Raw genomic sequence first — 17,095 nt, forward strand, 5'->3', positions numbered from 1 at the left:
CGTTTGACCAATTGGAGTAAGATTGGTTTTAGTGATATTTGGAATGACCCTTTACATTTCTGCAAAGTTTCAAAGAAATGTGAGTCTGCATGTATATGTTAGGGGCAGATGAATAATCGTCATAAAACTGCAATATTCATTGGCTCATTAAAGCTTCATTTTTTCACTTATGGAAAATCCGCTGCATCGTTGAGTCGGCATAGGTCCAAAGTTCATGTGTAAATGTGTTTCATGCAGATTACTCAAAAATCCCAGATATGGGAGATAGGTTTTAACTGTTTTTCATATAATTCAAAATGGTGTGTTCTTTTCACGGTACTGATTTACAGCACAAGTTCAGACATTGGAAAGTAAACATAGAAATAAAAACATAAAACCGATAAAAGAGAAACACAAGAGCACTTCATGGCAAACAAATTACCAGCAATTACCTTCTATATATCTAATATAAAACAGACGGTAGAAAAAAATGAAATAAAAGTTACAATTATAGCAAGTTCCAAAATGTTTAAAATGACAAAGAAAAAAAAAAGAAACCCCAACGTTACAAGTGTGGTTGGTCATGTGTCAGACATCACCGTTAGGTCGGTGGAAGATGAGCGGCTTGGTCAGATAGCTCTCGAAACCTGGAGACTGTTTGACTTCTTTTTTGACTACTTTTTCTCCTTCTCTCACTTTCAGATTTCCACACTTTTTGCACACAGCAGCATTGACACGGGTGAGGATTCTAAGGATGTCATCTCCTCTGGAAGCAAAAGACACAAACATGAGAGTGAATGCAAGTCAATGTGATCTTTGACAGGCGTGTGTGGCGGGGGGGGGGGGGGGGGGGGGGGGGGTGATGGGAATGGAACTACTTCCCTTACTATAATGTTAATGCAAAAATGATAGTGAGAGCATGTCTATGTACAGTATGTCTAACTATGTCACATTACCGTTGCCCCACATGCATCATGTACTGTATTTAAATGAGATGGTTTAGAGCAAATGTAGGAAAATAGCTTTGTATCCGATTTTACCTTTTGCACCCTATGCCCAGTTGTCGGCAGATCCCCTTGTCATTTCCATGAGACAGAATGCAGCACACAAAGCAATCACCATGCTGAGGTACCTGTAATTTTAGTTTGGTGAACTTCTTTCCAGACTTAGACCATTCCTCAGCATGAATCTCATTTTTTGTTTCAGTCCCAGCAAAGAACTGCAGCACTTCTTCCATCTCGTCCTTGGTCTTATCCTTGCACCTGATCACTGTGAAACCTAGCCAGCTGAACACACGCCCCAACCTCACTGCAAGGAGGAGAGAACATTCACATTTCATTATTTCGCTATGTACTATAATATTACTTAATATCACGCTAGGGCAGTGGTTCTCAACCTTTTCAGGCTGTGACCCCCCAAAATAATCTTTGTTTGACTTTGTTCCACAGATAAATATTGTGAAAATAGCAGATCTACAAGCACATTGTGAGCTTGTGGATCTGCTATTTTCACAATTTTGGCCTCTTTCTTATATTACTTTGAGAATTTGGCCTTATAGTATAGTTTGTTGATTACTTGATGCAGTATTTGCTCTTTTTCTTTCTTGAGGTATTAAAAAGGTCTTAAAAGCCCTTAAATTGTCACTTCACTGTCATCTGGGGACCCCCCCCCCAAAAAAATCATGTGGGGACCCAACCCACAGGTTGAGAACTACTGTGCTAGGGGGAATATAAGGGGGATACGTTAATTTATTTTGTGTAAATACTCACAGGAATCTTTTTCTGAACCCCACCGGGGCTTCTTTGACCCTGTGAATGTGTTTTCAAGGATGAGACAGTAGCCTGGATCATTTGTCATTGTATAGGGAGCATCCTGTAAAAGTAGAAACATCAGTCAGTTTGGAACAAGCATTACTGGGATGTCTGCTGCATTGTTGCATGACTGTGGTTAAGGCTGACAAAGGGCCAGTGTGTTTTTACTGTTGACAACGCTGAGGAAGAAGACCTGTCAGCTTGAAACGCGTCCATTGCTCTGTCCGTGGAGAGGTACATAAACTATGTGAAAAGGACATTTATTGTGTTCTGGCTGTTTTCTCAGTGCTGCAGATATTATGCTTTGCAGTGCTTTCTCTCACTGTTACACAAGTGTTTGTGTGTGTGTGTGTGTGTGTGTGTGTGTGTGTGTGTGTGTGTGTGTGTGTGTGTGTGTGTGTGTGTGTGTGTGTGTGTGTGTGTGTGTGTGTGCCTGCCTGCGTGCGTGCGTGCGTGCGTGCGTGCGTGCGTGCGTGCGTGCGTGTGTATCTATATACAGATGTGCCACTTCAAAACTTCACATGTCCTGCCATCGCCAAGACAGTACATTTTCAGGGGATTCCCAGGGCAATAAGAGGGACAAAGAAGGGCATTTAAAATGCTGAATTATTTTGATGATCACTGCTTTTATGATGCTAATTCATTTGAGCAACTGGTCAAATCACCTTTCGCCTCATAATGAGTCTGACACCTTATTCAACACACATTCTTTTGTTCTCATGTATATGGATGTCTGTTGAAGGGAAAAACGGGGGTGTGTAGTGACAACTTCTTTTCAGGGGCAAAACAGTGCATTTTAAGGGCAGAAAAGGGAGGAAAAAAATGCATTTTCAGGCCACTTTCAGGGAAAGAACAGTAACGTGTGAAGTTTTGAAGTGGCACATCTGTATATATATATATATATATATATATACACTTGTATACAGTACAAACAAATAAAGCTTTGGTTTTGAAGCTGCCTTCTACAGTATAGTTGATTATGTCTTATTACCTCTGGGTCTTCTTCAGATTCTTCAGTAGGATCAGAGCCTTGAGAGAGAGAGAGAGAGAGAGAGAGAGAGAGAGAGAGAGAGAGAGAGAGAGAGAGAGAGAGAGAGAGAGAGAGAGAGAGAGAGAGAGAGAGAGAGAGAGAGTGGGGGGGGGGGGGTGTTAGCGCAAGTCAAATGTGTTGCCACTATTTTCAACAAAATGAATGATAGTGACCCAAATTTGACAATCACAAAAACGTTCTGAGAGCATAATTACACTTTTACAAGAGATGTAATTACTTGGTCTTACAGATCGCTAAACGTATTCTCCAACTAGCCTGCCCCCAGGGTTGCAAACAACTCACTCCTTCAGTAAGCTGCATAACGTCTCTTGTGAGTGGAATCCTCCATGTGTTCACATCCCTGGTCCCCCACCTCTTTTAACTTATCTTATCTTAAAAATGGTTTTAAACTGCATATTTTGATATGTACCTTTTTGTATCATTGTCTGCTGTACTGCTGTTTGAGTAGAGATGTTTGAATGTTTTGGACCACAGTAGAAACCTTTTTTGTGATTATCCATTTGGCTTTTTTATTTTATAAAACACGTATAGTCAAAGTTATTTACAAGTTGCTCAGACGGTCAGATTGCAGTACATTGTACATTGCTACAGCTGTGCTAAGGCCCACAATAGGAGCCATGTTAAAATCATTAGTGGCATGAACAGGAGAACCAATTTGAGTAAATAACTTGTAAGCTGTTGCTGTACCCATGACGTAGTCTCAAATCAGTTATTAGCATGTATGTTAATGGTGCATCTTAGGGCGGATTCACACTATGGTCCCGGGTGCGCACCCTGGACCGCTTGGCTGATGTTGTGATAGTGTGAACGTTGCGTATCGTTCCCCGAAACGGATCACCGTACCGTACCCGAGACAGTCTCGGATCCGGATCATGCATATTCGAGTACGGAACAATGCAATGTGAAGCCATCCGTACCAACAGGAGGAAGTGGACTGCTAATCATATATCATTTATATATTTTTATAATGACACATTATTTTAGCTGGGTTATACCTTCTCATAGTTCTACTTGAATGTTGACAAGAAATAATAATCCCGCTAGTGTTTGAGTAGCGCGAGCCGTGAAAAATAATAAACAAAAAACACATGTGTAGCGAACGCGTATATAAGGATAAATATACTAAGGATTAGTCTGTGACGTCACTGCTAAAATACCAAGGATGCGTCTGTGACGCCAATATCATATTAACAGAGACAACGTTAAATTTCGAGGTTTCAAAGACCAGTGCACACACTGCTTTGGTTGTGTATTGTTGATCTGTTGTTATTATAACTCAAGACAACTTCAGGAACACAGTCAAACTTTATTATTCACTCTAGAGTGACTTTTCTTCTGTGAATGACATTCTCTCTCCCAAAGCCCCATAGTCCACAGCGCCCCCATGAGGCACATATTTACCATTACTGTTAAATGAAATGGTCGAGTCTTGGCCAGTGTGAATGCTGGCCAGCTGGGAGAAGCCAAGCGTACTCGGGAACGGTTTGATTCAAACAGACCCAGTCTGAATCCGCCCTTAGCAGACTCAGGGATGCTACATGTTGTCAGAATGGCATTGTGTCAAGTGACTGCAATTAAAACAATTTGAAAGAACACTTGTCTAAACCTAAATGAAATGTCTACATTTAGAGTCAACCAACTTTAAACAGCACTCACTTGGACCAGATTCAGGCTCTCTTTTGGTTTCTGCTGCAAGAAATAAAACAGTGTTACAATTAAATTAAAACACAAGCACGTGAGATAATATGGATTATTGTCTAAGTTGGAAGCAAATTGTTACGGTGGGTTTACTTCCTCTGAGCCGAATGTTTCTTTTTTTAAACTCCCATTTCATTTTCTATGGAGCAAAATTGCTGTGCAAATGATCGTGGGATTGGGAGCCACACAGAGAAGGCATGGGAAGCTTGAAGAGGCATTAAAAATACAAATTCTTCTCAACTTTATGCAAATCGGAAGCATTCTTAGCCGGCCAGCAGCCAATCACCACTTCAGATAGACTGTTGAATAGAACGTTGCAATTATTCATTTTAATCTTAGCAGTTGTAGGTGTGAAATGAATCAAGATTGTGTGACTACATGGTCTATTTCTAAACTAAAATGTATATAATTTACAGACGAGCTGTAAAGAATGCACAGAAAGTCTCTGTGTATCTCCTGCCTGCCTGTGAACGGAATGACTGCTGCAATGACACCAACATCTGTCTGGAAAGCCCTGCTGTTTGCTGGATTCCAATGGTGATATATTAATACATCTGCATTCAAGAGAATACAAACATGATGCACTTGCAGTATGAATAAACAAAACCGTTTTTGTCATATTTTCACTACTGTGCATTTGACATAGGCTACAGCAGCCTACTGTAACCTCTACATTGTAAATATAATCTTATAATAACATGGTAATTTACTATTAACTGTGGAGCTGTAAGTTTGTACTTTCTTCTTTTCAGACATATTCATCTATTAGTCTATTATATCAGCCGTCCCCAGCAGCAGTGCTAGAAGGCTGGCAGGAGAAACACAGAGGCTCTATGTCCATCTATTAAAGCTTGATACTACTACAATCTATACATTTTAGTCATAAAATAGACCTCGCAGTTGCTCAATCTTACACACACTTTGTAATCCAAATTCAATACTTTACATACAGCAGTCTATTTCTCGAGTGCAACACACCCATTAAGCGCAACAACTGTGACATCAGTGTTGAGTGTTACACAGTTACAGTCATTCGCGGGAAGTCAGATACGTTTGTTTTACATCGTAAAAGTACAAATCATAGGTGATGAAAGTGTTGACTTTTGAGTCCAGGATTGATTGATGGATTTATTGATTGATTGATTGAGAATCTATCAGTGACTATCAACCCTAAAACTTAGATCAGATCACCAAAGTATAGAGATACAGTACAGTACTCTTATCTTCCACAGGTCCACGTTTTTTCAGCAGGTTGCACGGGTTCCATACATCAGTGCTAATGGTCCCCTCACATGGCTGCTCCTGTAGTAGCAATTTACAATGCAAGGCATTTAGCAGACGCTTTTAATCCAGGGTGATTTACATTAAGCAAGGTAAACACGAGGTAATACGTCAAATGCATAGAGACAGTGTAGTGCCTCAGTAATCTAGGACCATAAACCAAGAACCTAGCATCAGTCTAAACATTATAATATCAAAAAATAAATAATCTGTACTTTGAAACTATACAAACTATAGGATGCCAAATTAACCTGACATCTGTCTACATAACATGCTATTTAAATTGGAATTTTAAATACATTTGCATAAGCCTACAAGATCGTCAAGGCTAGGTCAAGTTCTACAGGCACTAAAGTGGCGTCTGAAGAGGTGAGTCTTCAGATTACGGCAGAAGATTGGGAGTAATAGTCTGCAGTTCTAACTGCAATTAAGAGTTCATTCCACAGTGTGGGCGCCAGAAGGGAGGAGGGTCTGGGACGTGTGGAGCGTTGTCCAGGATGTTTTAGAGAAGGTTCTGACATCAACAGTCCCTGTGTTAACTGATCTGAGTGATTTAGGTTTTCACTGTGTCAGCATGTCATTCAATGTGTGTTCATATGTATTGCATCACATTCTTTTCATTGCTGTGCGTCTTCCATTGTTCTGCCCTGTGATGGGGTCCTTATGTCTCTTATCATGTTCATGTAATAAGAGTGTATTCAGGCTCTGCATCAGGGGTTTTATGATCTCAGACTGTGTGTCATGTTTGCAGAGAGCAGGGCTTTCCTTTACATGTTAAGGATGCAAACTATTAGAATCACATACCTAACCATGATATAGTCTATAATAGATACAACTAAATAACCTACAGTATGAGCAGAGTAAAATAACATAAAAAAGAAAAGATAATATTACATAAAAATCATTATAATAGTATTGATATTGTATCGTTGCAGATATATCAATAGGCCGCGTAACCTTGTCCAGATCAATAGTATCAGTAACCTTTCTCTCAATAGGCGAGCAAGCAGTGAGAGAGGCAGCTGCTCTAGGTCTATATTTTAATATTGTCTCTTCAAATGTCCAATTACACGTGAGTCATGATGTCTCACTTGTTCTCGATCAGGTTCTAGTATTTCAAACAATCAGTACATTTGTGATTATGTTGTAGAGGAGCTGGTCTTACTCACAATGTCCATGTTTGAAGGATCATCAGAGGAGGGTCTAGGAATACACACACACACACACACACACACACACACACACACACACACACACACACACACACACACACACACACACACACACACACACACACACACACACACACACACACACACACACACACACACACACACACGCGCGAGATAAACAAGTAAGGTACACAAAAGTAAGAGCAATGGTGTTGAGTAACTAAGTACATTTACTCAAGGACTGTACAGTTTTTAGGTATTTTGACTTTACTGGAGAATTTCCAATTACTTTGTAAATATAAATCATTATATATATGAATCAAAATGAAAACAAAGATAGACATGTTGGATGTAATTAATTAACCTTTGGAACAAAAACCACACACACACACACACCCACACACACACACACACACACACACACACACACACACACACACACACACACACACACACACACACACACACACACACACACACACACACACACACACACACACACACACACACACACACACACACACACACACACACACACCCCACTGAAGTCAAGGCACAGACTACTGTGTTGTTGACAGACAACGGATGCACGCTTATGAGAAACAACAAAAATAAAACCGGGCAAAACAGTTGCATGCATTAGCGCAAGATGAGGATAAAGGAAACATTCAGTCTAAATGTCCAGTTTGCTAATTCTCGCCTACTAGTACTACTTTTTTATTTGAAACTTTAAATTTCTCTAAATATTATAAACTTTCAGGACAGCCTAAGTACAAATATCATTAATGAAAAGGCTACTATAGGCTACAGTGAAGTCAGAATGACTTCCATCCTCCCCCTTGCGCTTCAACAATATGGGATAGGGCAGTTTGCGACGGAGTCAGGTTAAAGTGCCGACACATCAATCAAAAAAACACTGGTCACATGAGAGCAAATTGACAATTCTGATTGGCTCCTTTTGAACGCTGATGTGTGAGAGTATCTGCCACCTTTTTCCTTTGCTTTGCAAAATCTTAATTTCACATCCACAATCTTGGCTAGTTTAAAAGTTTCTTAAAATTAATCAGGAGTTTCCATATAGATAACGGAGTGGTGTAATACTAATCCTATTATGCATGTATTAATCCTTTATAAATCTAAGAATCCATTAATCTCATATTGCTCTATACAGGACAACTTTTAGCTGTCTGGTAGCTCAGTCGGAGGAGTTTAGCCTTTGAACCATAAGTACTTGGGTTCGATCCCGGGCACTACCAGCTCAGCGTGTGAGTAGGGTGTGTAAAATGGTTTGATAAATACTGGGAGCTGATGGTAGGTGTAGCGCTCAGGGACTCCCGCATTCTCAGCTGATACCCTATAGCTAAAACCCTCCGACCTACTTATTAATTACACAGTTTTTGTCATTAACGTAATCAAAGATTTTAAGCCGAGTGAAAATATTTTTTTATTAAAGGAGACAATGTAGATGTACTGTAATAATGCACTCTTAAAGGTCACCTCAAATGCACTTAAGCAAACATAAAAACAACTACAACGGCATCATGATAATGCTGGATAATGAATATCCTGGGTTAACAAAGAAAGAAGAAAAATATTGCTATTTGTTAGAATTAGTTAGTGAAGTTCTTGGAAATAGAAAGACAATAAGTGATAATGATATTACACTGAAAGCATTGTGGCCTGCTTGACCTAAAAATGAATTAAAATGACAATTACTTCAACTCTATGAGAAGATCATTCTCATGTTCCTCAAGAGCTTGTAGGAAAATGTCTTTGGCTCTTTTGGATTGCAGGAGTGAATAGAGAGCCCTCATCTTATCCTCATTGGTGCGTTCTGCATTCACAGTATTGAGGCCCTCTTGGTTGATGACGTCCTCATCAAGGAGATGATCCAGGCTTTGAGCTGGGTCACTTTACTGATCAGTGTCTTCCGGTGTTGGTCAACGAAGTGTTTCTCTGAAGGAAAGGGGAATGAACAATGAGTTGTGGGTGACGTTCTCTGGGTGAAACATATTTAAGTGTGTGTGTGTGTGTGTGTGTGTGTGTGTGTGTGTGTGTGTGTGTGTGTGTGTGTGTGTGTGTGTGTGTGTGTGTGTGTGTGTGTGTGTGTGTGTGTGTGTGTGCGCGTGCGTGCGTGCGTGCGTGCGTACAGTAAATGAATGAATAGTGTATATATATATTTATATATATTTCTACTTTTGTTACTTTGGTACATTTTGCTACCAATACTTTTGTACTTTTACTTATAACAGAGTATTTCATTGCAGTATTGATACTTTTACTCTTTTTAGTAAACAATTTGAATACTTTTTCCACCACTGCATATGACATAGATGTACAGTAGACAGCTGTAGACACTGTTCAGATATGCTCACCTTTAGCAGCTCTCCTTGTCTGTGGCGGACCAGCATCTGTGGATTCATAAGCATAATGTAACCAGCGGTGTAGCCAAATTATTATTTTTTTGCTGAGGACACACTGTGATTGTTCCCTCCCATGCCCGTGGTCGCAGATTGACATAACCTATTAAATAGGCCTATACACTATTAATCCACAATGTGTATTGACAGAATTATTATTCTATTTACTTGCATAATGGGGATACTTAGGCTATAGCGTTGTCAAATGTCGGCTACAGTACAAAAGAATTATCCATTTATCTTGAATAATAACGGTAAATTGAGTGCATTCATCCACTGTGTGTTTTCCAAATGTTCATATCCTTGGACTGCTTCAGAAGATATGAAAGCTATGCCTCCTTTAAAAGTATCCTACAGTAGCCTACTTAACAGCAACACACTGGACCTTTGATGTGCTGTTATTCACTCAGCAGCTTTTGTCAGATGGTCGTCAAATGGTTGTTTTTAGATCGATACGTTTGATCGCGACGCAAGGTTAGGGATGGCGTTGTGAGACCCTGGTCTCGCGGCGGGCATTCCTAAGTGTGAAACGCCCCGAGGCCAACGGCCAATAGGCTCTATGCACAGCAGCCATATTATCACTTCCTTCACAGGTGTTACCAATGATACTAATGAACGCTCTGTTCCATTTAGTGTAGCACAGTGGTTTCCACGACCCCCATAACTCTGAGAGTGTACAAATGGAACCAAATGGACCCTTACGGGTCCATTTGGTTCCATTTGTACACTCTCAGAGTTACACACCCGTAAGGCGCCTTTTGGAAGCCATGAATTAAATACAAATGTAATTATATTATTAATATATATATCTGTCTAAAAGATGCAAATTCAAAAACACCTCCTTATGAGGGGAATAGAAATGAGAAAGATGAATTATTTCTCCTCTGAGACTGGTAAACTATCAGGACATGTGCTCCTGCAGAGACTAGCGACACTCAGGAAGCTGTCAGAGTCAGTGAAAACTAAACTACTTGTGATTACTCTTACTATTGAAAATAATAAAGCCCCTAATTAAGGAGCAAGTAGAGAAATCAGACCTTCAAGATAAAGAGAAGCTTGAAGTTGTTATAAGTACTGTGACTAGATTTAAGGTGTATATAATGACATAGAACAGTGTGTCTAGAATGTTCCATGTATATAGACGTATATTATGGCCCATGCCAGGCCTAGTATGGCAAAGTTCTCCCGGGTATTCCTACTGGAATATTGACGGGACAAAATGCACTCACCAAGGTGCCCCTAGAGCAAGCCTATCTAGTGGTCACCAAGGTGCACAAAGGTTTAGGTCAGGTTGGACATAGGATCCATAGGTGTTGGATTTAAGCCTAGTTCACACGCCTACACCTTAACACACTACAACACAAGTGGGATCAGGGTGTCAGCATGTGTATGACGGGGGGATGGGTTTAAGGAGGTCACGTCTGAATAATACAGTGCAAAGGCACAAGTGAGAGAACACTTTAGTGCAGACATTACAAATGTTTAAAAAATTGTTGAGATGAACCACTAATACTAATTCAATTGAATTCGTTATAAATAAATAAAAGGTAAAGTGTGAACTGAATAGATAAATAATAAAGATAATTTTGGACCAACACACTCTAGGAAAATTAGGAAAATGGTCTGAAATAGCATCCCCTCATCCCATCTCATCTGAAGCTGACACCTGTGAACACCGTTTATATACCTCACAAAGCCGTGTGGATTCTTTTTACTTCCCGAGGGACAAGAATAGGGAGAGGCTAGATGCCTCAATAGGGTGCAAGCAGAGGAATAGTAATAGACTATTTAGGAAAAAAAACAAAAACAACAATGGTGTAATCTGACCCTGTAAGCTGGCTTCATATGAGCCAGAGAGGGAGAGATAAATGTAGACGTTTAAGACAACGTCACTCATGTTATCTTAGCTATATGTATGATTGGTTTGCAGTGAGTAACCATACATGAGGAAAATTATAATAATTGGAAGACCTATCTCGTTCTATTGTTGGCTTAGTAAATTCTAAGCCCCTTGAGTTGTTTAGAAATTGTTTATGTGTATGTTATATAAGACGTTGTTCAGGAAGAATATATGATTTATGAGCAAATAAAGGGAAGCTTTTAATCTTCCAAAAAGCCTCATTTTCTGAGTTAGTGTTATAAAGATAAATAGACTAGGGGTTTCTTTTGAAGGACACCATCACGCCCTCGGTGAGTATGAGAATTCCACACCACGGCAACATACATACACATTCAATTCACACCCCATACACGTGGAGATTTGTAACTGATGCAAAGTTTGATGCCAACGTTTGATGCAATGCTGTGCGGAGTAACATATTGAGTAAGGTTTATTGGAGTGCAATGTTTGGTATGCAATGAATTGTGAGCATTGAGTTGTTTTGCAATGACGGTGTGCTATGATGATGTGCTGTGGGTTGGCATGGTGGCGTAAAGAGTGATATGGTTTGCATGTGTTGGCTCATTATCTAACTATGACTAGACAACATCCCATTGCCTACTAGTGGTAGGCAATGGGATGTTGTGGGTTTGTATAACACATGAGCTTCAGTGCATTTCTCTAGTCACAGGAGTAAGACAGGTTGTTTCAGTGGAGTCTCTTAACTGAGTGAAGGTCAAGTTGATATTTCTGTTGAAGCGGGCCAGTAAGTTTAGGGGGCCCCTCTGCCTCCTGCCTTTCTTATAACTGTGATATCCTCAGATCCATAGTTTGTCTTAAGTCGGGGACTGGATATTATGGTAGGGGATTAAGTTATTAAAGGGCTTACAGATGGTGACCAGACTTAGACTAAAAATTTGCCGCAGATTCCCTGAAGGCCACGGGCCTGCTAACACAGTCGAATTTGTGCTGAAATCACCACGGCGGAGAACAGGTTGTTCTTCCGTCGCTGCAAGTAAATATACAGTTTCACGCTTCTTTATGTTGCTTGTTTAAAAGGTCCCTGAGCCCGGGGACCTCCTATCTGCATTGAATGCCGCTCCAGTCGTGGTCTGGAACGGTTGTTAGCTGTATAGACAATCAGGCTCTCAAATGAGTGAAAAGTCAGACAGGCAACTTCAACCACACACACACACACACACACACACACACACACACACACACACACACACACACACACACACACACACACACACACACACACACACACACACACACACACACACACACACACACACACACACACACACACACACACACACACACACACTCTACGCTAACTGTTCACCTACTTTTGTCCGGAAACAGCGTCAGGAGATCATTCCTGGGGATCTTCTTCAGAACTTTCAGCATGACCTCGTTTCCATGTCTGGGCCTGGGTACGTCTTCATGATCAGACTGGTGGTGATCGTTCTGGTAGCTTCTTCCATATCGCCCTCCGGGATCGGATCGATGCCTGCGATATGAACTCTCTGCAGATTCCACTTGAATGTTTCAAACTCATCTTTTGACAGCGCCTTCAGAGCTTTCAAGATACTGTCGTCCATGGTTGATTCCTGGTACAAACAGAGGATACTAAAATCAGCTTGATTATCTTAACCGCTTTAACTCTGGGGTCCCCATTTTGGGAATGTCATCATTTAAAAAAGATTCAAAATTCAAAACATTGAAAAACATAACTGTGACAATAGCAGATCTACAAGCTCACAACGTGTCACATTCCATGAGCTTGTAGATCATCTATTCATCATATGACAACGTATACGGGGTTAAGTGGTTAATGCTTTGGTTGTTAAGAGACTGAACACAAGTTTTAGTTGACGTTATGTACATCAGGGAATACACATTAATGTAGGGGACAACCGGGACGTAAAATTCGTCACATCCGGTGACGTCACCCTCTTCGTCTTTGGGCAAAAACATCAGAGATGATTTTTTTCCCAGTTCTGATCAAGATTGGCAGAGTTGAAGCCACTTTTGTGTATTTCCACATTGTGAAGTAAGGGACGGAGGGACGAACGGCGGAGGGACGAACGGCTCATGTGTTGGCACAAAGTTGAGAAAGTTGAGGAATGGACAGAGGCGACATTAACATGATACATTTGACTATCAGCATGGTCATTTGCTCGTAGGATTCTACTGAAGCATCAATGAGCGTTAGATGCCAGAAATGTAACTTATGTGCTTGTTATTGGACATTTTATCTGACCAAGCCGTCCGCCTCTATGTATGCACCGTTCGTCCGGACTGGTGGCCGTTTGTGGAAGTGGCGCGACGTCACTTTACTTACCGATTGGGTTTGACTCGTTTCACTAAAATAAAACGGAATGCGGGTAATGGGAGAGGACAACTGTCTCTTGTTCACAAAAAAGTATGGTTACATGACATTAATTAATCACTGTGCAGGGAGGGAAATAAAAAAGGGTGCGCCGTTTGTCCCCGCCCTCCCCTACATGTCTACATTCAATGGTTCTAAAATCTATTTGAACTAATTTAATCTATTTACATATAGATATGGAGACCGGGGACGAAAGTAACACTTTTTGTATTTCATAATCCCTTCATAATTCACAGACTACTTGAAATATCCTAGTCGTCTTTTGCTATAAGAAACATATATATGTGCCCAAATGAATAATACCATTTTTAAGCTTTCACTAATAAGGACAAGACTAAAATACTAATTTGAATGCAATGAGTCACAGTGTTACGATTTGGACCCCAGGAAGAATAGTCTTCACTGTGGTGAGGACTAATGGGGATCCGTAATAAACTAAACTAAACGATTGCCCCTGTGACGGGGGCAGTTGTAACAGTGGTTGGGGGCAATTGTAACACTGTAAAAATAAGTCATATTAACACACTTAATCTCAAATAAAAGCACATCACTAAGTAATAAGTATTTGTTATAATTTAACATTTATACTTACAAATGTTTTATATACATAATTACAATTATTTTGTATTTTTATTCAAATTATTTATTTTTCAATTTTGTTTTTTCACATGTATGTTATTTTTTTGTTATTTAAATGTATTTTTTACTTTGAAATGTAGTGACATTTAGTGAAATATGTTCATTTACTAACATAAAAGTATGTAATCCCAGACACAAAATCTGCTTTCATTGAAAACACATTGTTACAATTGACCCCGGTCACTTTGTTACAATTGCCCCCGATGGGTCAACCATGATAAAATCCCATATTCTAGCTAGAAACACCAATACTAGCATAGGCTGCTGATGTTAATTTGTGACCAATAACATAGAGATACAATTAATCTAAGTTTAAATCAGCTGACCTCTTATCTTTAGACAGCAGAAAGAAAATACCGTACTCAAAAATGCGTCAAATGCATAGAGACAGTGTAGTGCCTCAGTAATCTAGGACCATAAACCAAGAACCTAGCATCAGTCTAAACATTATAATATCAAAAAATAAATAATCTGTACTTTGAAACTATACAAACTATAGGATGCCAAATTAACCTGACATCTGTCTACATAACATGCTATTTAAATTGGAATTTTAAATACATTTGCATAAGCCTACAAGATCGTCAAGGCTAGGTCAAGTTCTACAGGCACTAAGGTGGCGTCTGAAGAGGTGAGTCTTCAGATTACGGCAGAAGATTGGGAGTAATAGTCTGCAGTTCTAACTGCAATTAGGAGTTCATTCCACACTGTGGGCGCCAGAAGGGAGGAGGGTCTGGGACGTGTGGAGCGTTGTCCAGGATGTTTTAGAGAAGGTTCTGACATCAACAGTCCCTGTGCTGATCTGAGTGATTTAGGTTTTCACTGTGTCAGCATGTCATTCAATGTGTGTTCATATGTATTGCATCACATTCTTTTCATTGCTGTGCGTCTTCCATTGTTCTGCCCTGTGATGGGGTCCTTATGTCTCTTATCATGTTCATGTAATAAGAGTGTATTCAGGCTCTGCATCAGGGGTTTTATGATCTCAGAGTGTGTGTCATGTTTGCAGAGAGCAGGGCTTTCCTTTACATGTTAAGGATGCAAACTATTAGAATCACATACCTAACCATGATATAGTCTATAATAGATACAACTAAATAACCTACAGTATGAGCAGAGTAAAATAACATAAAAAAGAAAAGATAATATTACATAAAAATCATTATAATAGTATTGATATTGTATCGTTGCAGATATATCAATAGGCCGCGTAACCTTGTCCAGATCAATATTATCAGTAACCTTTCTCTCAATAGGCGAGCAAGCAGTGAGAGAGGCAGCTGCTCTAGGTCTATATTTTAATATTGTCTCTTCAAATGTCCAATTACACGTGAGTCATGATGTCTCACTTGTTCTCGATCAGGTTCTAGTACTTTCAAACAATCAGTACATTTGTGATTATGTTGTAGAGGAGCTGGTCTTACTCACAATGTCCATGTTTGAAGGATCATCAGAGGAGGGTCTAGAAATACACACACACACACACACACACACACACACACACACACACACACACACACGCGCGAGATAAACAAGTAAGGTACACAAAAGTAAGAGCAATGGTGTTGATTAACTAAGTACATTTACTCAAGGACTGTACAGTTTTTAGGTATTTTGACTTTACTGGAGAATTTCCAATTACTTTGCAAATATAAATTATATTATATATAAAACATACATTAACCACTTCAGCCCTATTTTATACCTAGGCTATTTGAAAATAGCCGATCTACAAGCTGACGAGTTTCTGTTTAAAATAATGTTTTATACAAATCGGGTTTGGGTAACAAAGCTGCAGGTCCCTTTCACAACGAGTCTTACTTTTTGGACCTGTGCAGACCTCCATTCTTTAATACTCAAATCAAATCTAACTTGATTTGTGAAGCACGTTTAAAACAACCATGGTTGACCAAAGTTAAAGTCAAAAATCAAAAGAGCAAAAAGGTGCAAGAACACGACAGAAAACATTATACAGATAAAAGACAAAGCATGATTACAGCATCAGTACACATCAGAAGGTCAATTAAACGCCAGGGAGAAAAGATGAGTCTTAACTGAGGATTTTGAAAACGTCCTTGGACTCAAGAATAATTGTTCTGTAATTGTTTGTCATATATTTTGCATATTTTAACATTGAGTCCTATTGTCTATTGTCTATGTCCATGATTGTCTATTGTACAACATTTGTCAAAATAAAAATAATAATTAATAATTATTATTACCATTATTATTACCCTGATAATAATAATGTCGTTATTATTATTAATATTAATCATTATTGTTGTTACATTTATTATTATTATTGCTTTTTTCGTTCTACTCACTCTTCAGAAGTTCAACGTCCGTCTTCTGTCTGTCTCTCTGTTTATTCTTTCTTCAGTATGTCTCTTCTCTTGTATATAATTTTACCGTCGCTTAATTTATCAACTTTTAAAGAGAAAACAAAAAAGACATTTTTGCAGAAAAGCAACAACATGTACACCTGTAGCTCAGAATGAAGGGACAGTAAGTGGGGTGAAAAAGTGCAATCTCTTAAAAAGAGTAAAACAGGGAGGTACCACTTCAGATCACATGTTCTGTATGTGTGTGTGTGGGTGTGTTTTTCTTTCCCTGTCAGTCATGGAGGGGGTGGGGTTGTTGCTGGAAAATGATATATCTATTTACCCTGGGGTGTTTGTGTCACTGTATTATGTATACTAAACCATACCCGGTCGACGCATCCGTGGGGGGATATGCGCACATGATCTGGCAACCCGGGAGGCGACAT

At 39.5% G+C, this 17,095-nt stretch overlaps 2 protein-coding genes across 2 annotated transcripts in view; both read right to left on the reverse strand.

Annotated features, from left to right (window-relative positions):
• Positions 1-305: 305 nt before the first annotated feature.
• LOC311044623 (caspase-8-like) overlaps positions 306-17,095 on the reverse strand; it is a 33,283-nt gene continuing 16,493 nt past the window's right edge. The window contains exon 3 of the mRNA XM_084056334.1: positions 306-745. Coding sequence (XP_083912460.1) covers positions 568-745 — 178 coding nt within the window. The 3' untranslated portion in view covers positions 306-567. The remainder of the gene's footprint in view (positions 746-17,095) is intronic.
• Positions 1,016-15,830, reverse strand: LOC311041443 (uncharacterized protein; the record flags this gene model as incomplete). The annotated part of the gene is made up of 6 exons (XM_084051819.1): positions 15,757-15,830; positions 5,757-5,841; positions 4,498-4,530; positions 2,782-2,819; positions 1,749-1,851; positions 1,016-1,287 (listed from the first exon to the last, which is right to left on the reverse strand). The coding sequence occupies exons 1-6, from the start codon at positions 15,763-15,765 to the stop codon at positions 1,016-1,018; spliced, it is 540 nt and encodes a 179-aa protein (XP_083907945.1). The 5' UTR covers positions 15,766-15,830.

The sequence above is a fragment of the Gymnoscopelus microlampas genome, assembly GCF_963454915.1.
Source record: "Gymnoscopelus microlampas genome assembly, chromosome: 1".
NCBI lineage: Eukaryota > Metazoa > Chordata > Actinopteri > Myctophiformes > Myctophidae > Gymnoscopelus > Gymnoscopelus microlampas.